The 23,249-nt window shown below is 39.3% G+C and overlaps 1 protein-coding gene across 7 annotated transcripts in view; it reads left to right on the top strand.

Moving 5' to 3' along the window:
- AHCYL2 (adenosylhomocysteinase-like 2) overlaps positions 1 to 23,249 on the top strand; it is a 193,068-nt gene that overhangs the window by 134,062 nt on the left and 35,757 nt on the right. For 3 of the 7 annotated variants that reach the window (XM_010831687.1, XM_010831690.1, XM_010831689.1), the window contains 3 exons: positions 8,609 to 8,720; positions 17,101 to 17,244; positions 17,677 to 17,777. In XM_010831687.1, the coding sequence (XP_010829989.1) occupies positions 8,609 to 8,720; positions 17,101 to 17,244; positions 17,677 to 17,777 (357 nt within the window). The other 4 variants (XM_010831688.1, XM_010831691.1, XM_010831693.1 and 1 more) reach the window with 3 other exon arrangements.

Raw genomic sequence — 23,249 nt, 5'->3', positions numbered from 1 at the left:
GCTTTCTTCCAGGTTTAGCCTGATTTCTTACAGTCTATATACCAATTTGTAGTTTATATATATATGTGTATGTGTGTATAAAATATGTATGTGTGCATGCCAAGTTGCTTCAGTCGTATCCAACTCTTTGCGACCCCATGGACTTTAGCCCGCCAGCCTCCTCTGTCCATGGAATTCTCCAGGCAAGAATACTGGAGTGGGTTACCATGCCCTCCTCCAGGGAATCTTCCCAACCCAGGGATCAAATCCATGTCTCTTGCATCTCCTGCATTGGCAGGTGGATTCTTTACCACTAGCGCCACCTGGGAAGCCCCATAAAATATGTATAATGTATATATATTTCCCTATTGAAAACTGCATAGACTATATTCAACACATTCCAAGTTCTTTTCAATGTTTATGGAATCGTGGACTTACATAAGTGACCACCAATAATGAATCTGAGTATATAGTAGACCTAACCGAGGCCCAACTGATAAGCCCACATTTCGATTCATATACCAACTGTTATTATTTCTGTTAGGGTTATTCCTGTTGTTGTTCTTAGTGTTGTTCCAGAACCTTGTACTCAGTTTTAAAACATTTGATCTAAAGAAATCCTACCCATCCACAAGCTTATTTCAAATAGTATAGTGTTTTCGAATAACGGGAAAAAATTCAAATAATAATTCTAGTTGGATTTCTTTATGAATATACATTTTTATTCATTTGGCTACTCTGGGTCTTTAGTTGTGCCGTGTGGGATCTAGTTCCCTGTGCAGGGATTGAACCCAGGCCCCCTGCATTGGGAACACAGAGTCCTAGCCACTGAGCCACCAGGGAAGTCCCTCTAGTTGGATTTTTAAGTTTGCTTTTGAATTTCCAGCCATTCACTGATACCAAGAAGGGGAAATAGGAATTCTGGTTTTCTTAAGTGAGAGCCCGCATGAAGATATTAACCTTTGTTACTTCTATAAGAGAATATTACAGAAGAATTTCACAGAACACTAGTATGTCAACTCAGTCAACACAAGTTTTACAGTAACTCTTATTCTCATAAATAATACACCTCGCTGTCTTACCTGCCAAGCACATCTTCTCAAGAGGAGCTCCCACTAGACTTTCACCTACTCACCTTCTCTTAATTTACCTGAACAGGATAACTATCCTAAAGGAGTTATTGTGACTACTGCTCAAGAGATACGACCTAAGAATTCTCAGCTTTTAGAAAATTTTCTTTAATAAAGCACAACTCTGCTTTGTTTTCAACATGGCACCTCTTTTATTTAGCAATTTCCTGGTCTCTGTCTCTCAAAAATCAGGAAAATATCTTTGATCAGTAGATTTTTTTTTTTTTTTAGCAATGATGAGACAAAGTTGGGAGGGGCTTGGCATCAATAACTCAGTTTTATCCTCTGAATTATTCCCTTGCCAGAGATTAACCTCTTGAGGCTTGCTTTCAGATATCACAGTTGTTCATTTCTGACCTGGTCTGGAAGTGCTTCTTTTAGGCTGCCACCAGTATCTACTTAGCCACCAAAATGAGCCACTGAGCATTCTCTAGCGTACTGCCTATAGATTTCCAGACCTTACCTGTGACATGTTGGAGTACCTTTTAATCCCCAAGAGGAAACCCTGGTGCCAGTTCTCACATTGGGTCAAAATTTTGATCGAAGAAAGCTTTTCACAAATGACTCATGTTCCAGTTTACATATTAACGTAATGAACTTTCTGCTGAGGACTATCCTTGCCCCCGAAGGAAATATGACAAGGCTCTCAAACTTTCTTACAGGGGGAAAATTTAGCAGAAAAGGTGGATTATAATACCTCCCTTCTTATAAATGATCTGTAGCAAAAAGGGACTGGCATATCCCTCAGAAGAGAGGACTCAAGACCACAAACAGCAGCTGATAGTACTCACATCTCTGACTCCTAGCAGGGAATAAGCCAGGACGAAATCTGAAGAACATTCTTGAGACTTGACAAGTAGACCTTCGAGTTACTATTCCATCAGTCACTGGAAAACTTCTGCTAGAGCCTCTGCTCCCCAGCTATTTTCATATAGCTTGTTCAGGCAGTTTAACTGCTAAAAGATTGGGAAACTCATCCTTTTAAAGATTGTCCTTATTAATATATTTTCACTTCCCCTGAGAAATTTTTAGTCCCTAGTGGTAGGTGAAAATACCTCCTCTCTTATGAGCATGGAGATCAGCAGTAACCTTTTTTTAAGTTTCTACATCTTAATTTTTCCTCCTCCCACTTAAGCTCTTCGTAGTACCTAGTACTTTTCCGTAGGAAATCTGATTCTCTTTCTTGATTGAGTACCCAGCCAGCTGGTTACCTGATTTTCTTTTGGCTAGAAGTAATCCCTTTTATAGTTGAAGAATTTGTTCCAGCAGCTCATTTGGCTTGGAAGGGAGCAATGTCTCTAAGAATGCTTGAACCATATCTACTTGGAAGTGGGACGAAAACCTTTAAGGTATCTGCTAAATGATAGTAGAGGTAGTTTCACTGTAACTCTGGATCAAAATTGACACTTAAAGCAGAGACCCACTTGAGAAACTGATGAAAACTGTGGACCCACTCCCCAGGAAAATAGACACACAAACTTTTCATATTCTGTTTTAGAGCATCTGGACATCCATGGACTCTAGGTGAAGAGTCCATGGATTTTAGAACATTTCTAAAAAAAATAGAAATGTTAATATGTTATATTTGTGTACCAGTGTGTCACCTCCAAAACCTTTTCACATACGTTATTTTATTTTCACAGCACACACTTGAGACAGACAAAGTAGGTATTATTGTTCTTATTTTACAAATCAGGGTTACTGATGTTCAGTACTGGAAATGTTAAGAAATGGAGATACAGAGAGAGAACCACTGATCACCATTCGTTGTAGTACTACTTTATGTATTTGAAAAGGAATTAATTTGTTTCTCTTGATGTGCTCCTCTGTAGGGTAAATAAATCTTCTATCCTCCCCATGAGTCCTGATTTTTTTTAATGCATTAATCATCTATTCTTAGACTTAATTTGTGGAAATCAGAATTAGATCCAGTTCTCTTTATGTCCTATATTGTATATAAAGAAAGGATCACCTCATTCCTTTCTCTGATCTTTGAAATAACATTTTTTGCCTATGAATATGCTCCATGGTTACAGCCATAGGTAGGATAACATGGTTGGTTAAGGAGAGAGTTAAGAATTACGGTGACTTTAATCATGCTTGGAGTGTTCCAGCAGTGGTTCTTAAAGTGTGGTCCCCAGGCCAGTAGCATCAGCATCACCTGGAAATTTGTTAGAAATGTAAAATCTTGGGCCCTACCCAGATTCACTAAATCAGAAGCTCTGGAGCAGGGCCTAGCAATGTGTCTTAATAAACCCTCTAGGTGATTTTGATGTATCTAAAATTTGAGAATTACTTTGGTAAATAAACTTGTTAAGTGGTAAGGCTTTTCCTGTCAGTAATAGTAATCTAAAATGTCTTCTGGTTGTGTTTGGTGTAGATCTGCAGCTCCCTTTGCTCAGGCCCAGAAACTTAAGGCATTAGACCAGGAGTTCCTTTTCATCTGAGTGAGGAACCAGCTGAGTGTACTAGGGTGCGTATCCTTGGTTAGGAGGAGCAGATTAGAAACTCATCAAGCAAGCAGAAAAATACTGGTGTGTCTCATTTCCTGAAATTGTGAATAAGAGACCAAGATTGTTGTGGATGACAGTGAATAGCTGTATTTGAGTTCATTTAATTTCCATTTCAATTTTTGGTAGTGACATTGGACAAAGTTGCTAATTAAAAGGCTGCTAGATTTCAGATTCTTATATGATTTAGCCATTTCAGAACTGTGGTTTGATCAGAGCCTCAAGATAATCTGGGATGATATCCTTTCTAAAACCTAATCCAATAAGAAAGTAAATTTAAGGAGTAATTTTAAATAAATCTAAGATAAATTAGGGCTTCCTTGGTGGCTCAGCTGATCAAGAATCTGCCTGCAATGTGGGAGTTGTGGGTTCAATCCTTGGGTTGTAAAGATCTCCTGGAGGAGGGCATGGCAACCCATTCCATTATTGTTGCCTGGAGGGTCCCCACGGACAGAGGAGCCTGGCAGGCTACAGTACATGGATTTGCAGAGTCGGACACAGCTGAACAACTAAGCACAACACAGCAAGATAAATTAAGAGGAATGAGGTGGGGCTGAGTACACCCTGAATTAGGACCAGGGAAGTTTTTGATCTTCAGATCAGTATCACAGGGTTTGGTGTAGTAGAGCGAGCTTCGGCTCTGACATAAACACAGGCTCACTTTCTAGTCCTCCTTGCTTGCTGTGAGACTTCAAGCAAATCATTTGTTCTCTCAGTACATTTGTATTTTCCTAATTTGTCAATGGGGATAATGACAAAAAAAAGGCAAGCAGATCACCGGACACTTAATCAGCAACGCTCCTCAAATGGGACTAGAAACGAGATGTCAAAACCTGCATAAAAAGGTGCACAGTTAAGAGTAAAGCACTGGTCTGTGGAAGCTGATTTTCCTGGTAACAGACCTGAAACCAGTGTCCCCACTCTGACCAACAGAAGGCTACAGAGTGTAGGTTAGGGCCTGCCTGAGTACTTGGCTCCATTTTTTTTTCTTACCGTTTTTATAAATTCCTCACTGCTTTTAGTGCCTCTGTTAATTTTTTTCTAATGAGACTAGGTTAACTAAAGTCATCTGACTTGGAAAAGGAGGAGGTAAGGTTAAAAAGGAACCTAATTAGCAAGTTAATTATAGCAGGCAAAAGAAAAGTGCACCAGTTATATAAATAAGCTATTGTTACGTGCGTGCAAGTTGGGCCTTGTCAAGGGACTTGTTAAGGTTTAGAGGTCAGAGGATCCATGTAATTAGGTGTTTAGGGGAAAAAAAATAATAAAAGCAAAACAGCCACCAGAATTAGGAATGGCTGATGAACCACTAACAGAAATGCCTTATTAAATTGGGCTCTACTGCTGGAGGGGTTGTTGGAGCTGCTTCAGGGTTTCCAGGGAAGGCAAACCCCCCCTCACCACCACCACCACGCACGCACACACATACAGAACTAGCTGGAACCAGAGCCAACAGAATTGCTGATGAGGAAAGTTTAAAGGCCTAGCCACAAGGGTCCCTGGACTGGAGAGGTGGCTGTAGGGCTGATAATGTCATTATGCTGAGCAGCAAGAAGAAATACATTGTCAATGGCAACTCTGGGATTAAAGCCCAGGTGAGGCTAAGTTCTTATTTACAGTCTTGCTGCCGCTATAGCCTCTATTGTAAAAGGCCAGTTGCTTTTCCCCTTCTTTCCTGCTTTCGTCCCTTCTTCTGGCACAAGGTGAGCTGCTCCTCTACAACTTCTTTCCCTTCCTTGCCTTGAAGCCTGTTGGAATGAGTCAGTCTTCTCTGAAACAGATAAGGAGGGGTCCCGTAAAGGACTTTTTGATTTCAGTTAAGGTAGAAGAGTTAGGGGTAGAATCTACCAGGGTACCCCAGCTAGGGTAGGGAGATTACTGTATTACAAGTAAGAGTGAAAAATGTAATGGCACTCTAACTATTGATGGGAGGTGGGCACCAGGGATGATGGGTTGTCAGTAAAAGATAAACATTTATTTCTTGGGGAAATTATATAGCTTATTTTATATAAGTGGTTAGCCTCTTTCTAATGTTCTTCTGTCTTAAAGAAACTTGAGGTCAGTGTCTGACGAGTAACAAGATTTAGACCCCTATGTCTCTGAGTGGAGAAAGCCTACACAGCCTGATGTTTAGTGCCCAAAATAACCTGAACTCAAGAATTCTCTGGTGGGCTAGTGGGGGCCAGGGGTTAGAGCTCCGCACTTGCATTTCAGGGGGCACAGTTTCCATCACTGATCAGGGAATTAAGATCCCATGCAAGGTGTGGCCAAAAAAAAAAAAAAAAAAGCCGAAATGTGACCTAGGTGGGAGGAAGTACTGTAAGTAGTGAGGAGCTTAATAGAGGAGAGAACTCAATTTAAGGAAACTGGTTTAAGATAATGGTGCAGCTAGATGGCTATGTTGTTGGGGTAAATGAGTATGTGGCTTCTCTGAAGGCTCTGCGGTAAAGACTCTGCCTGCCAGTGCTCGAGACACAAGAGACTGGGATTCGATCCCTGGGTCAGGAAGATCCCCTGGAATAGGAAATGGCAACCTTCTCCAGTATTCTTGCCTGGGAAATCCCATGGATGGAGGAGCCTGGCAGGCTACAGTCCACAGGGTCACAAAGAGTTGAACATTGCTTAGTGACTAAACAACAAATGGATGTGTGCCCACCCTCTGCAATCCTACAAATCTAGAGAAGTAGAGTGGCCCCCACTGGTGGTGTGCGAATGGGAGGGGGTGGTATATATCTAAGGCAGGGTCTGGTCTGTCTGTTCTACTTTTTTAAAAGTAGGCTCTGCTGAAATTAATGACTCATCGTAGCCTTTGGAAAGTCAATGACGACTCATTTTACTTGATGGGCTTCTAAAAAAGAAAAAGATATATCATTGTCTTGAACAAGGTTGGTGAAATGGAAGCCAAGGTTTTGAGTTTGACTGCTACTCCCCTCCTCATCTTCTTACTCACATTCCTCCCCTTCCTGACTTTTGTTTTCCCCTTAATTCTTTTAACTTTAGACTTGATTTATGGTTACTTAATATTCAGTCAAGTACAGACTGTGAAGATAGGGTAAGGTTCATTGTTTTGACACAAGGTTGACTGTTATGTCAGGGGTTTGTGTCTGAGGATATAAGGACGAGTAATATACATAGCTCCTGCCTTTATGGAGCCTAGTTTGTACAATGATAGAAGTAGATGGGAGTTCATGTACATTACATGGGAGTGCATAGAAAGAGCACTTTCTCTTTTTGGAATAAATTGCTATTTTAGTAAAATAATTAATTTCGCTATTTTTCATTTTGGGAAATGCTTCTAACCTAGTGAATTTTCCTGTTGCTGTAAACAATTTGCAAACTCTAAAGTACTATGCCGGCTTTATTGGTTGTTAAAGCTATGAACAGCTTCCAGAGATAGTGAAGGACAGGGAAGCCTGGCGTGCTGCAGTCCAAAGAGTCAAACACGACTGAGCAACTGAACAACAATAGCTATGACAGTGCTATGAATTCCCCTAGAAGGCATACTAGTTGATTTGGCCTTGGTCTGAATACTCAAATGACTCAATAGTTACCTCTAAATGCAGGAAATGTAGCCAATAGTTGTTGCTTTCATGTAAGCAACCATCTTTTTTACCAGGAAAGGCAGAATCAGTTGGCAGATCTTTGATTTTCCCCACCTCCATGCCAGTTGGATCCAGAATAATGTAAGCAGTTATGCAAACATTCAATTAGGGAAATAGAAAAAGAAAAGATATTTGCTTAATGATACAAACTTTGACTTGTAAAGTGTTATAAAGTATCAGCTGGAACTTCCAACAGTAGGAGAAAAAGATAAAATTGCAAGAAAGTCATTATTAGATATTGTTCAAAATGCAACCTCTGGAGTATTGAGGTTTATACATATTCAGTCTAGTTATCTACTCCTACATCTGTTATAGTTAATAAGCTATCAACTTTGTAGCTTTTAGTTTATTGTGATACCAAACATTAAAAATAATAAATTAATGTTTACTTATTAGTACTGAAAAGCTAATTGATGCATTTTAGAAAGCCTTTGAAAAGTTAAAATGACTACCTGCAGTAGTTACGAGAACAGAAGATTTGTAGGGGTGGGAGTTGGGGAGCCAGGGATGAATTGAATCTCCTGCTGAGTTTCACAGTTTACATACATTGTTTTGTATAACCCTCTCTAAAACTTTCGAAATACTTTCATCTTTGTTGTATTTATGAGAAGAATGGGGGTCACAAAACATCCTGATGAACATTATACAGCTAATGAGTGGCATAACCAGGGTTTGAATGCAGTTCCAGAAAGGTCTGTATGAATAGAAAGCTTTTTTTTTTCTTTATACCATACTGTTTCCTGAGAATCTTAAGGCACGTCACTCTACCTTTCTTAATCTTATAGTTTCATATCTTAAAAGGTTGGAATGTGTATGTCTGTGCTCAGTAGCTTCAGTTGTGTCCAACTCTTTGCAGCCCATGGACTGTAGTCCACCGGCCTCCTGTGTCCATGGAATTCTCCAGGCAAGAATACTGGAGTGGACTGCCATTTCCTACTCCAGGGGATCTTCCCTACCCAGGGATTGAACCCAAGTCAATGGCATCTCCTGCTTGGCAGGTGGATTCTATCTGCTGAGCCACCTGGGAAGCCTGAAGATTGTAATAGGTAGTCTCAATGATTCTTTCCAGCTTTAATTTTCAGTGAAACTATAGAAAGGATTGCTGAGTATGACTCAGCTTTCTAACCATTTATTTTAATCAGAATATCCCATTCTCCCTTTTATCGCAAAAGATACATAGTCAGAGAGTGGTTCAAGGATTTAAACTTGATAGAAACAGAGAAGAATGAAAAATCATTTTCTCCAACGAGTCTCTTGAGATTCCATATGTGGGTCAATACAAACAGATCAGCTGTGAGGGAACGTAAGATCCTATAATGCAAGCATTGATTTGGTATCTCAAAATGGATGTTCTTTTCCTTTACGTAACTAGAGTTATTTCTCTTAGCAGATCCAATTTGCTGATCAGAAGCAAGAATTCAATAAACGTCCCACCAAAATTGGACGTCGCTCTCTGTCTCGTTCGATTTCCCAGTCATCGACTGACAGCTACAGCTCAGGTGAGGACTGAACGGCTCTGGACCCACCTGTGGAGGCTAATTAAGTATGATCAATGGACCCTCCTGTCTATCTAAGGCTAATTAAGCACAATCAAAGCCTGTGCTCTGGCATAAACACTTTCATTCTCAGTTGAAATTTAGACCAAAATTCTAGGTGAAATCTTTAGGTTTCTCTTGGGGATTCAGAGTGGAGCTTAATAGAGGCATGCTCTTCCAGTTAATACAGAAGAAGGTGATTAAGGAAACTGAGTCTGATTTATTCAGAGGGTGAGGATATGTTGCTCACCCTTGACCTTCACTGAGCAGCATGTGTGAACACTTGTGTTTTTTCTACTCTTTGAAAATGAAAGAGGGCTTCTTCATCCTTCCAACTGGGAAATCTTAAATGCCCTGAGAAACAGTGAAATCACTGCAGCTAGTGAAGAGCCCTTCACTTTCTCTTCTAAGCCGGAACATTGTATTGTTTGTTACTCCTTCCTTCCTTGGCAGTGAGTTAAGTCCAATACATGGATCCTAGGCCTGAGTTGCCATTTAATGTCAGATGAGTATTAATTTGTGAATCACTTGTCAGCAGTAACCATTTATGCAGCAGTGCCAAGTATGTGTCTGATCTAATCTGGAGCCATTTTATTTTGCTCTTATGTAGGAATGTGGTAGGAAGCTGAATGTTTGCCCTAATTACCTCTTACATTATAAATAGTAATATTCGTTAGAAAATTTTCATCGTGACCTAAAATTTTGTTTTTCACACAAATAGGAAAGTAGTATTTGTAAAGTTGAAGAAAGCTTGTTTGAGACACTGTAACTTTTAGGTTGCGTGAATTGTTATTTACACTCTTAATATTAGCATTTCTTTTTTTATGTTTCTCCCCACATAACTGAATAATATAAAGCACAGAATGTAAATCCCTAGGGATTACTGAATTTTGTAACTATCTTATTCTGCTGAAAGAGCCAGCAGAATGATAAATAATTAAATAAATTAAATAATTTTTAATAGCTGTTGAAAATTCATGAACCAGGTAATAAACCTCTGGAAATTGTAATAATTGTGAAAATGTAAATTATAAAAAAGAGTATGTACAATTTAAACACTTGAGTTTGTTCATGTTATCTAAAAATTGAAATTAAGCAGTAACAGTACTCAATTTAACTCCAGCTCAATCTCTTCCCTACGCACTGGATCTGTATTTCCAACTATGCTCCTGCAGAGAAAACCTTCTCACAGAAGCCCCATATGCAGGGAAGATAATTACAAAGTGTCTATGTACGTAGGGATAGGTAGGTAGTTTCAGTTGAAGCTGAAACTCCAATACTTTGGCCACCTGATGTGAAGAGCTGACTCATTTGAAAAGACCCTGATGCTGGGAAAGATTGAGGGCAGGAGGAGAAGGGGATGACAGAGGAGGAGATGGTTGGATGGCACCACTGACTCAATGGACATGAGTTTGGGTAAACTCCAGGATTTGGTGAAGGACAGGGAGGCCTGGCATGCTGCAGTCTACGGGGTCGCAAAGAGTCGGACACAACTGAGCTACTGAACTGAACTGAACTGATGTACGTAGGGAAGAGTGAGTTTGACGCCCTTAGTTTCTAAGTGAACATATAGTTGCCTGGTATTGCTCATTGGTGAGTGATACTGGCTCATGTCAGCCTGGGAAAGTCAGACCTTTTAGATTGAACTATGTGACATTGCCATTTCTGTAGTAAAACCTTATGTATTCCTTTAAGGATACTAAGTTCAGGAGCATGGAGTCAAACCATCCTGGAACTTGGAAAATAAAGATCAGTTATTCACTTCCCACTGAATGCGGGAATTGCCTTGGTGGCGTCCCTGACAAATGGCTATCCGGCCTCCTTGGGAGCATTTTAGATTATAGGGTGATCCTTTCTTAATCTAATAGTTTTGCTCACAATAAGTTCTTATACAGCCTCTGAGATTTAAAGGTTTTACTTAGAAATAAAAATCCTCATTTTTCGTTGTCTGAGTTGGGGGGCATCCCACTGTCCTGGTTAACCTCATCTGGTTATATTCCAGACTAAGTGTCCTTTTAAAAATATATGCCTATGAATACAATATTCTAGGTATAGTCCAAAATAATCTATGCTGCTGCCGCTGCTAGGTCGCTTCAGTCGTATCCGACTCTGTGCGACCCCATAGACGGCAGCCCACCAGGCTTCCCGTCCCTGGGATTCTCCAGGCAAGAACATTGGAGTGGGTTGCCGTTTCCTTCTCCAATGCATGAAAGTGAAAAGTGAAAGTGAAGTCACTCAGTAATGTCTGACTCTAGCGACCCCATGGACTGCAGCCTGCCAGGCTCCTCCGTCCATGGGATTTTCTAGGCAAGAGTACTGGAGTGGGGTGCCATTGCCTTCTCTGTAAAATAGGTGTTATTTCCATAAACTCAGTGCTTTTAGAATGAAACCTAAGATTATGTTTCCCTTTTTTTTGCAGCTGTGTCACACACACACACTGTTACCTTGTCTTATTTCCACATGAGCAGTTGTCAAACCCTTTTAAACAAACTATGGATGGGGCTGCCTGTTGCCTTGAGTCTTGGACTGGGAGTTAGGACAGACCTAGTTTCTAGGCTTTGATCAATGTGTGATTTGTTGTGTGATCCGGGAAAACTCTTGACGCCTGCAATGCTTGTAGCAGAGGCAGTGGGAAAGTTAAATGAGGTGATACAGAAAAAGCTTCATACTCATCAGATGAAAAGCAGGAATAACAGAATTACTCACAGCTTTCTAAATATGAGAAGATACGCAAGTGCATGTCAATAAGAACTTGGAACCCATTCTCAGCATATGTTATACTTTAGCAATGTTAGTTTCTATAGTCAATTAAAGCCCCAAAGATTGATTGATTAGACTTCTTCCCTTCTCTGTTTATCTCTTCTCAGGTGAACTCATTCAGACTCATAGTTTTAAATACCACATATTGGTGTTTGATTTTCAAATTTTATCTCTAGCCCAAATCTCTTCTCTGCACACTAGCCCCAGATATTCAAATGCCTGTTCAGGCCTTTCACTTGGATGTTTTACAGATATCTCAACCCTCCCACGTCCTAAAAACTGAATTGCTGAGTTCCAGCCTTTGCCCCTCTTCAGTCTGTTCTCAATGCTGCAGCCAGATTCATTTTTTTTAAAAATAAGTCAGGTCATATCACTTCTTAGCTCAAAACTTTCCAATGGCTTTCCAGTCTCACTCTTAAGTAAAGGGCTAAAGTTCTTACAGTGGCCTACAAGGCCTTATACCATCCACCCTCACGTTATATTTCTAATCACATCTCTAATTTTCCAAATTTCCCTCCTCCCTCAGCTGTTTTTTCACTCCAGTTGTGCTGTCCTTCTGTTATTTTGAAACTGTTATTTTGTTATGCCGGGCACTCTCCTGCCTTAAGTCCTTTGCACTTACTATTTTCTCTGCCTGGAATGCTCTAAAATACCCTCACTGTGTATCTTGCCTCCTTCATTTCAGTTCTTAATCAAAGATCATCTTCTCATTGAGGCCTATCCTGGATACTCTTTTAAAATTGTATAGTCACCCCACCCAATACTCCCTGTCATCAAATTTTCCTTCTCTGTTTTTCTCCATAGCACTTATTATCATATAACATATAATTTATTGTGTCTTTCTTCCCTTACTTGAATATGAGATCCATGAGGGCAGAGATTTTTATCTCTTTTGTGTTGTTCTCTTCCCAGCACTTAGAACTGTGTTTGACACATGAGAGGTGCTCAACAAATAAACACTGGGGAAGGGTGTCCAGAGACGTTCTTATTATACTACTTGACATCCCTGTGAAGGAAATAGACCTCTGGTAAACTCCATGTATGTGAAAAGTTAGAAGAGGTTTTATGACATTTCAAAAAAAGGTACCTTCCTATCCAAAGTGCTTGTTTTGCTGAAGATACTTAAAGTCTTACTAAGGTTGTGGCCAATTCTCCCTTCCTAATGATCCTAATATTAAGTTTTATTTAGGAACGCCTTCCAGCCTTTTCAACTGGGTTCCTCCTGTGAAGTGCAGAACATAGAAAAGGATGGTTCATAACTAGTTCCTATCTAGATGTATAGGAGAGAAGTTTATTCATACATTCAATGGATGCTTCAAGACAGTAGGGCTTAATTCTAGTGGAACCCATGTTGAAAAGGGCTGTATTAGTCCTTGAAATTATTTTATAAAAAAATGACTTCTAAAAACTTTCTGTAAGTGAAAAACCCTTGTAAAAAAATGAATAGAAGCGACTTTTCTGGAAAGTCAAATGATTCTCGGTGATATATTTCTGAAAAAGCTGTCTTTGCAGTGAGTTAATTGGTTAAGGATAAGGAAAGAGGACTAAAGTCCCTTAGTTCATAGTAACTGGTTTTTCTAAAGCTTGAACTATTTTCAGATTTTTTCCAAATAACAAAGTTTTGTTGCTCTGTATTTTGGCTGCTAACCTGGCTTTTCAAATATTTCCAAAGTTATTCATCAGTGAAATCTGCAGCACGTTGACACACAGGTCATTACTATTATTCAGTTACCAAGTGACTAGACTGGGCCCAGGAGGAACTGCCTGATTTAAAATAGTGTAATAGGACCAATTTGACCAGGAGTCTCTTCTTCTCTTGGCAGTAACCCACAATATCACAGCTGCTGGGGGGAAAGGCTTCATCAGCCTGAGCCATAGAACATATATATGCATGTTCCATGGGGTCAGTTGTGGATGAGTGATTCACCAAATTATGTTTTGGTCCTAAGATATCATGAAACAGAACATCTCATGATAAAGTTATTTTGTACTTTGTATTACTTTTCCATCTAGAAACTGAACCCTTCTTTTGTGATTATCTCATTTATTCATAAGATTCTTCTGATGGGAATTAGGGGAAAGGGAGAGCATGGGAGAGAGAGGATGTGTTATACCTCCTATTTTGTGGTTGGATAAATTGAAAATGGGTCACTTAACCAATTAGAAGTGAAGTAAAAGCTTAGGTCTCAGACCTATACTTCACTAGGTTATTATCTTATCAGTTGTTCATTTTTTAATTAAATTATGACCCTGGGCTTCAGAGTGTGCTGACAATTACAAATGCTTTAGAAGCTGTTTAAGGATATGTGTACATGTGTGTTGAATTTCTCTAAATTTTCCTAGGAAGAATTTTGAATGCTATCTCAACTATTTTCATGAATATGCTATTAAATATACTGACAGAAATGAGTTATAAATTCAAAAAATAAATGTTGTGCTAGTTCAGGAATAATCTTTCCGCTGTGTTTGCAAAAATAACCCTCTCTAAGTCCAGGTTTGTCGGCCATTTTGCTTGCATTCACATATTAGTACAGTCTAGACAACAAAGATCTGTATGAAGGGCTCTTTGAAAACAAATCCATTTTGGTTCAAAGAAAAACAGTGGTTGAACTATAACCGGTTGACAACTGTTAAGAAAATACCATTTTTTTTCTTTTAGAAAAGGAAATGGTATAATAATTTTTTTCTTTGAGTTGGAAAAATTTTGAGTACTTCTCTGAAAGAAGAATTTTGGAGGTTTTGTTGCTGTTTGGTTGACTTTTCCCACCTGGCTCATCCTTAAAAGCCAAAGAAGCATAGGAGAGGAGAGCTATTCTAGATAGAGTAGGACTGCACTCTCAACCTTTATTATCCCTGCCAGCCAACCACCTGCTGCTTGGGTAAAACTGATAGATGATGGAGGTAGAAAAAAAGAAACTGCTGAATAATATTGTATGTATGTCATTCCTTTCCCATTCAAAATCCTAAAGCTAAGTAAGGACCCTGAAAGATTTTATATTTGTAGGCAATGGCACCCCACTCCAGTACTTTTGCCTAGAAAATCCCATGGACGGAGGAGCCTGGTAGGCTGCAGTCCATGGGGTCGCTAGAGTCGGACACAACTGAGCGAATTCACTTTCACTTTTCACTTTCATGCATTGGAGAAGGAAATGGCAACCCACTCCAGTGTTCTTGCCTGGAGAATCCCAGGGATGGGAAGCCTGGTGGGCTGCCGTCTATGGGGTCGCACAGAGTCGGACACAACTGAAGCGACTTGGCAGCAGCAGCAGCAGTGAATAAAAGCATAAAGAAGCCACCTGCCAGTGCAGGAGACACAAGATATGCAAGTTTGATCTCTGGGTCAGGAAGATCCCTGGAGTAGGAAATGGCAACCCACTCAGTATTCTTGCCTGGAAAATTCCATGGACAGAGGAGCCTGGCAGGCAACAGTCCATGGGATTTCAAAGAGTCAGACACAACTGATCATGCATGCACTAGAAAACTAGTGCTTTAAAAATATGTACAAAACCTAGTGATAATATCAAGTATCATTGACTGCATGCTGAATTACTTTATGCCAAGTATTGCAGTAGGCACTTTACTTACATTATTTTATTTAATCTTCTCAACAACTTGACTCTGACAAATCATGTCTGCCTTTTATATAGTCTTTTTCATAGCACATATTGCAACCACATGGAAAGAAGAATTCTAAATAAATAATTCTGTAATTAGTTATTTCATGTCTGACTCACCTACTAGACTGAAAACCCTGTGAAAGCAAAGACAATCCATATCCATCTTGTATCTCCAGCACGTAGACTGTGGAGACACAGTAGATGCACAATAAAAATTGATTGAGTGCGTGACTGAAAACATGAATGAATTAGCCACCAGATCCTGTTTTCACCTCCGCTTTATATACCCAGAACCAGAGCAAAGTTTCTCTGACTCCAGAACAAATAAAGAGCATAAAAATCATCATGGCTCTGGAAAAGGATTTGACATTTCAGGGTATTATGAATGTGAACACTTTCTTTCAAAAGCAACTTTTCTATACACTTGGATCAGGATTAGGATGGCTATATTTATCTTTCTTCTCTCAGAGGGCAGAAGCTTGGTTCCCTTAAGCTTCTAACTCATAAGCCATTTCTGAGTATTGATTGGTGAAACAGATGACTGCCCAGGGAACTGTCTCTGGGCTCTGTTGCCAAAGGTACTTTGAGCTCTTACTCCCTAGGAGGGAGAACCATAAACTTTTTGTACAGATTAGCTCCTTTCAAGAACAAAAATCCCTTTGGGGATTTACTAATTCTCTCACCTCCCCTGGTGCCCATGTTCATTCTTGTTGCTTTGTGTTAGGACTTTGCTCTAGGGCAGTTTTCCAGCTCCAAGAGAGACACTTCGGTCCCTGCTGCCCAAACATTCTGTAGCACCATGCTTGATTAACTGGGCAAGGTCAGACTTGCCTTTTCCAGCCCTCCCAGAGATAGACCCTTTGCTAAGAAATCCTAGAAATGCCATAATCTCTGGATATAAGCAGATCAGGCAACCCTAGGAGCTCTGAACTTTTGCAGCTTTCTTCCCATAAAAGTGAAAGTACTTCTTATCTCACTGAGAAATGTGTAATGCTTTATATTATATAGACAGTGCTTTATGTCCCCCCACCCCAAAACCTTGAGGACTACTTAGAAAGAAACAATCCTCAGGAACTTAAATGTAAATCAAAGAAAGAAATTACTTCAAATCATCCAGCCAATGATTAGTAACTACAGAATTCTATGAAGACTAAAAAGACCTCAAACGTGGGAAGAGCAACAGCTGCCTGTTAGCCACAGTCAGAAGTCTTAGACCTTCCACCCTCTAGTGTATATTGCTAAATCGCTTAGTCATTAGAGCATTTAATTACACTGAAGGAGGATTTATCTGCTTCTTTGGGAATCTCAGATGCCTAATGCTGGACCCACTAAGGCCAGCAAGAAGGGAGAGCATACTGAATATTTCATTGTCAATGTCTAATTGGGTCTACAGGCACAGTTCAGCCTCATCAGAGCCAGTCTTGAAAAAGAAGGCTCTGTTTTGTCAGCCAAGCACTTTTTGTGTGGTTCTTAATTATTTTCTCATGGGTTCCTTGTTTTCTAGGTCTTATCTGTTCAGCTACTGTACTAAAACACAAATTACATCAGTGTTTAGGCAGCAAACAGAGAAGGGTAGCTAGGATCCCATAAACCTATAGGTTAATCACCATCATCCTGAATTAAGACTTTGAAGCTATTGCTACCATGGAATAGCCTCTTTCTTCATTTTCAAGAACCTGTGCATGTTCTGAAGATAAAGTTAGCCGCAGTTTAAGTTAATGCTACCCAGGGGGAATATCTTTGGCAACCTCTCTCAGCTTCCTTTTCTGACCTGTGGATAGCACTTTCCACAGGTGATGACTGTGGATAGGTGATGACTGAGACAGTTCCTCAGTGCCACTTAAGTGCTTCCTAAACGTGTACATTTACAAGGTGCTGATTGCCAAAGAGCCTCAGTTCACTCCATGGTTTGGGGTTAGGGAGGAAGCCATTTTTTCCCCTGAAGGTATTTTATTCTGTCTTTCCAGCGGCTTCATATACAGATAGCTCTGATGATGAGACCTCTCCTAGAGACAAACAGCAAAAGAACTCTAAGGGGAACAGTGACTTCTGTGTCAAGAACATCAAACAGGCAGAGTTTGGACGAAGAGAAATTGAAATTGCTGAGCAAGGTAATGAAAGCAACCGCCTTTTTCTTCTTGAGTTGCCTATGTCTTTTTGTCTATATTAATTCCCTTTTACATCCTTGGGTCTAGTAGTTTGTGAAATGTCAGTGTGATTTTGAAGGAAACTTATAACAAAAGAGATACAAGTTCAGAAAACACCGTAGAGAGGGAGTAAACTCTAGTGGGTCTAGAAGGAACCCCCGTACAAAGAAGAGGGGAGAGACACTAGATGAGGGGACTGAGATACATGAATCAAACACTGGAGTATTTACCTCTGAAAATCCCTTATAACAGAAAAATCAGCATCTTGATCCTTTGAGAGACCCAAAACTAGTATAACAGAGAACCTGATCGGGAAGGGTCTTATCTTAAGAGAATTATTCTTTGCCTCTCATCCCCCTTCTCTAATATTGCTGTGTATGTATTGGGTCTTTTCAGAAATGCCAGCACTGATGGCTTTGCGGAAGAGAGCTCAAGGAGAGAAACCTTTGGCCGGCGCCAAGATTGTGGGTTGCACACACATCACTGCCCAGACTGCTGTGAGTCCTTTTCCTTTCTCCAAGTAACAGTAGTTAATAATAGCCACCAGCTATTGAGGGCTTGCACCGTGCCAAGCATTAGGTTAAAAGCTTAACGAGTGTTAGTTCATTAACCCTCATAATGGCCTTCTAAAAACACATATTCCTGTTTCCATTTTATAAATGAGGAAGCTGAGGCTCAGGGAGTTGAAGTTTACTAGCTGTATAACATTTGTCCAATGTTATACAGCTAGTAAACCACAGAATCAAGATTTAAACTTCAACATATCTGATTCCCATACTTTTTCTTTCTCCATTGTTCTCTACTGCTTGCCCCTGCCTTCCCTTTCAGTGTCATTTCTAGACGGCATCTCTGTGTAGGCTCCTTTCAGCTGCAAATAAGAGAAAACCTGATTCAACCTGGATTATGCATAAAGGAACTCATTACATTACATAGCTAGAAGTCCAGAGGCAAGGTGGGCTTCAGGAGAAGGCTCTCAGGGCTCCAGTTTCACCTGTCTGTGATTCTTCTGGAGCTGCCTTCTCTCTGTGCTCACTTTATCCTCAGGCTGATAACAAGATGGTGACAGCTCTATAAGCCATCCCAGATGGACATGAAGAGGAAGAAGGACCGTTTCTTCCTCTCTCCCAAGAGCAAGGAAACCTCTCCCAGAGGTCCTCCAGAACACTCTGTCATGTCATTGAGCAGAACTGGATCACATGCTCATGCCCCACCAGTCCTAGAAGGGAACTGGGGTTACCATGATGGGTTTAGATCCATAATTTTTACCTTTATCAGATTAAATGAACCCCTTTTCATTAAAAAATAGCTTGCAGTGCCCCTGTATTTTTTGAAATGAAATTCAGACATAACATAGCTAAGTACATGTAATAGTAAAAAATAAATGTAAAACCTTACTGAAATATGAAAGAAGAATATTTCAGTAAGGTTTTACATTTATTTTTTACTATTAAAAGGAAAGTAACTTATAATAAAATAACATATTTCAGTATGTAAGTGCTTGGGTACAAGTATAGTCAGATAATTGTACTTATAGCATTGTTTGAATGAGTGATATAAATGTATATAATAGAAATGTGTTACTGGTTCCAGAGTATCAGAGCAATATTGCCAGATTATATAATTTTATGAAATTATAAACAACTTTTTGTATAATTTCTGAATAACAACAACAATATAAAGTATGTGTTTTCTCTTGATTTATACATTTGTTGCATTCTTGGGAAAACTCTTGCATTCTTTTTTTTTTTTTTTTCCTTGCATTCTTATATTAAACTACAGCCATATTTGTGTTGATATGTAAAGTGGAATAAAGTTCTAAATTCAGATCAGTATAAATACGTTTCTCACTCATGCGAACTTTTCATTGGCATATTTGAAAGTCATACCAGATATGGCATGGGTTTTGTTGTTGTTTGGTTTTTTTTTTTTTTTTTTTTTTGCTCTAGGAGACTGTCCTATACTTTCTTTTCTTTTTTAAAAAATATTTATTTATTTATTTGATTGCAAGGCATCTTAGTTATGGCATGTGGGATCTTTAGTTGTAGCCTGTGGAATCTAGTTCCTTGACCAGGGATCGAACCCTGGCCACCTGCATCAGGAGCATGGAGTCTTAGACACTGGAACACCAGGGAAGTCCCTGTTCTACACTTTCAAAATGTCAAGATCCTTGGCCATACCCACTAAATGCCAGTAACACGCCCCTACCAATTATTGTGGCAACCAAAAATGCCCCCATAGTCTACCAAAGTTGCTTTGTTGAGAACCACTGACTTAGAGTCATCATCAAAGCTGTAATAATACATATTAAGTTGCCTACCCTAATGAGACCTCTACAGGAAATTAGTGTATTGAGAAGTTGTCTGGAATCTTTTATAGGATTTATAAGATCCAGATCACTTGTATGGCTAGATTAACTTCTGAAAGATTGTCTCCTAAGTGCAACACTTACATATTCACATTGCTTATTAAGAACAGCAGAGATTCCTTAAGACACAGACAGCTGCTGTTAGCATCTTCCCTATGAGACTTTTCTGGGTTACATGTTCTCTGAGGAAGAGTACCTTGGCGACCCAAAATTAGTATAATAAATTGAAAAGCTACTCTTTTTGGAACTGTAGACTGATAAATGAAGGCAGAAACCATCTTGGAACCTTTTTTGGGCTTCCCCGGTCAGGGACATGAGACTTCAGTGTGGTGACTTAAAATAGTAAGTGCTTCTGTCCTGTCTCATGTTGCTAAATTACAACTAGTTTCTTTTTTACCCCCTGGCTCACTGAATATTACCACTCTTCAAGGTTATTTTTTTTTTCCTGAAAGGAGTAATGAAAATTAGTTTACCAATTTTATTATTTTCTTGTTCCCTCACCACATTTTTCTTTATCCTTTAAAAAACAATTACAGAGGAATTTTGCTTTGTTTTATTTCTAATCTCTTTATTTTTTCTGATTACTAAGGTAGTTCATGTTCATTTTGCAATATTCAAGCATTGTATGTGTGTTAAGTCGCTTCTGTCATGTCCAACTCTTCATGACCCTATGGACTGTTGCCCACCAGGCTCCTCATCCATGGGGATTCTCCAGGTGAGAATATTGGAGAGAGTTGCCATGCCTTTCTCCAGGGGATCTTCCCCACCCTGAATTGCAGGTGGATTCTTTACCGCTGAGCCACTGGGGAAGCCCATTCAAGCATTACCACAGTCTATAATGTAGAAAGACAGTCTCTTATAATCCTGTGCTCCAGAAATAACTATCATAGTTAACAGTTTCCTGTCCATGTTTCATTAAGACTTGGATCTACTTATATTTTTTAGGTGTGTTTCCATAGTTCTTTCCAGTCATATTTCTTAGCTACTCTTTCTAAACAGTAATGATTTAAAATCAAGTTGAACCAGCTTTTACCCTCTGTCCCCCTCTCACTTCCACCTGCCTGTACTTCTGCTTGAGCCCTGATAGCCAGCAAGCAGTCTTGACTCATAGTTCTTTAAATAGTTCTTGTATTCTTGGCCCCAGTCACTTTTCTAGATTATTTTTATTGCTTTGTAGGTATGTTTCAGTATGATTCTTTTGTTTGACACACTCAGAAATCCTAGTTATAGGAATTCAGAAATTCTTTAAGGTGAAAAGCAAAACAGGAGAGAAAAAAATGGGATCAGATATTGAAAGGTAAGGAAATTAAGACAGTAGAGTAGTTCTGCTGTTAACTTACTATATGACCTTAGATAAATTATGTGAGGATGTTCGCCTACATTAGTGGAGCTGTTTGCAAGTGTTCTTTTTTAAGTAGAGGATATTTCTAATTAGAGTTTTAATTTAGTATATAAATATTAGAAAATACAAATTTTTTAAAATGAAAATTATCAATACCCAAAGTTAACTACCATCAGGAAATTTTAAAACTTTTTCACCAAACCTTTGTCCTTGTTGAAATAACTCTTAGTCAAAATAGTGGGGTGGTACACTACCTTCTTAAAAAGAAGCCTGTCTGCCTGTCTCCATCTTACAGATTGAAGTGAAGGTAAGTCAGGATTAAATCAGTGGATTAAATTTATTATAATAATTTTTTAAATTGGAAATAAACATACTTATAGAAAAGTTGCAAATATAGTACCAGATAACTTTTTATTTTCTGAACCATTTGAGAGTAAGTTGCCAACCTGATGGTGCTTCCACAAAGACTTTAGTGTGTATTTTCTATAAACAAGGATATTCTCCTATACAACGAATACAACCATTCAAAATTAGGAAATTAACACTGATTCATAATTGCTGTCTAATCCTTAGGTCCCATTTGAGCTTCACTAATTGTCCAAATACTTTTTATAACCAAAGGATCTCATCCCTAGTTATATGTCTCATTTAATTGTCATCTCTCTTTAGTCTTCTTCAGTGCTGGCAGTTGATCAGTCTTTGACTTTCATGACCTTGACACTTTGAAGATTATAGACAAGTTATTCTGCAGTATGTCCTTAATTCAGACTTTTATGATGCTTCTTCATTATTAGATTCAGGTTATGTACCTTTGGTAGGAAATGGTGCTGCCTTTTTTTTTTTTTCCACTTAATCCTATCAGTTGGCACTTGATCTCAATTTGTCCCATAACTGAACTTCATTTTGATCCCTTCAATGGAGGTGGTATCTGTCAGACTTTTCTATTGTAAAAGTTATTTTTCCCCCTTTGTAATAATAAGTATTTTGTGAGGTAGATATAAGAAACTGTGTGAATATCCCATTCTTCATCAAGCTTTCCATTTATTTATTCAGGTTTTTTTTTTTTTGGTATGGAGTCATTGTTTCCTATTTTATTTAATGGATTATAATCCATTACTATCATTATTTATTATGATAAAAATTATTGAAATTTTGGCCAGAAGGAACCCCTTAAATCTTGCTTCTGTGCCTTGCCTTTTGACATATCCCTTTCATTCTTTGAGCACTTCCTTGCTTCTGGTACAAGAGGCTCTAAGCTCATCTTGTACGTTCCCTGTCCTATCCCTGGAATAAGCCTCTTCTCCATGGAGTGCTGGTTCCTTTTCCTTTAGTGGATCTGTACACTACTGTGCTCTTTGCTACTGGAGTGTTAATAGTATTGTTCCCCGATCCTCTTTCATTAATTTTCAAAAATAATTGCCCATTCAGTTTAATTCAGTTCAGTTGCTCAGTCGTGTCCGACTCTTTGTGACCCCATGAATCGCAGTGCTGCACGCCTCCATGTCCGTCACCAACTCCTGGAGTTCACCCAAACTCATGTGCATCGAGTTGGTGATGCCATCCAGCCATCTCATCCTCTGTCATCCCCTTTTCCTCCTGCCCCCAATCCCTCCCAGCATCGGGGTCTTTTCCAGTGAGTCAACTCTTCGCATCAGGTGGCCAAAGTACTGGAGTTTCAGCCTCAGCATCAGTCCTTCCAATGAACACCCAGGACTCATCTCCTTTAGGATGGACTGGTTGGATCTCCTTGCAGTCCAAGGGATTCGCAAGAGTCCTCTCCAGAACCACAGTTCAAAAGCATCAATTCTTCGGCGCTCAGCTTTCTTCACAGTCCAACTCTCACATCCATACATGACCACTGGAAAAACCATAGCCTTGACTAGACGGACCTTTGTTGGCAAAATAATGTCTCTGCTTTTGAATATGTTATCTAGGTTGGTCATAACTTTTCTTCCAAGGAGTAAGCGTCTTTTAATTTCATGGCTGCAATCACCATCTGCAGTGATTTTGGAGCCCAAAAAAATAAAGTCTGACACTGTTCCCACTGTTTCCCCATCTATTTCCCATGAAGTGATGGGACCAGATGCCATGATCTTTGTTTTCTGAATGTTGAGCTTCAAGCCAGCTTTTTCACTCTCCTCTTTCACTTTCATTAAGAGGCTCTTTAGTTCTTCTTCACTTTCTGCCATAAGGGTGGTGTCATCTGCATATCTGAGATTATTGATATTTCTCCCGGCAATCTCGATTCCAGCTTGTGCTTCT

Source organism: Bison bison, unplaced genomic scaffold, assembly GCF_000754665.1.
Source record: "Bison bison bison isolate TAMUID 2011002044 unplaced genomic scaffold, Bison_UMD1.0 scf7180017864530, whole genome shotgun sequence".
NCBI lineage: Eukaryota > Metazoa > Chordata > Mammalia > Artiodactyla > Bovidae > Bison > Bison bison.
Note: the sequence above shows the minus strand (reverse complement) of the source record. Positions and strands in the feature narration are given on the sequence as shown.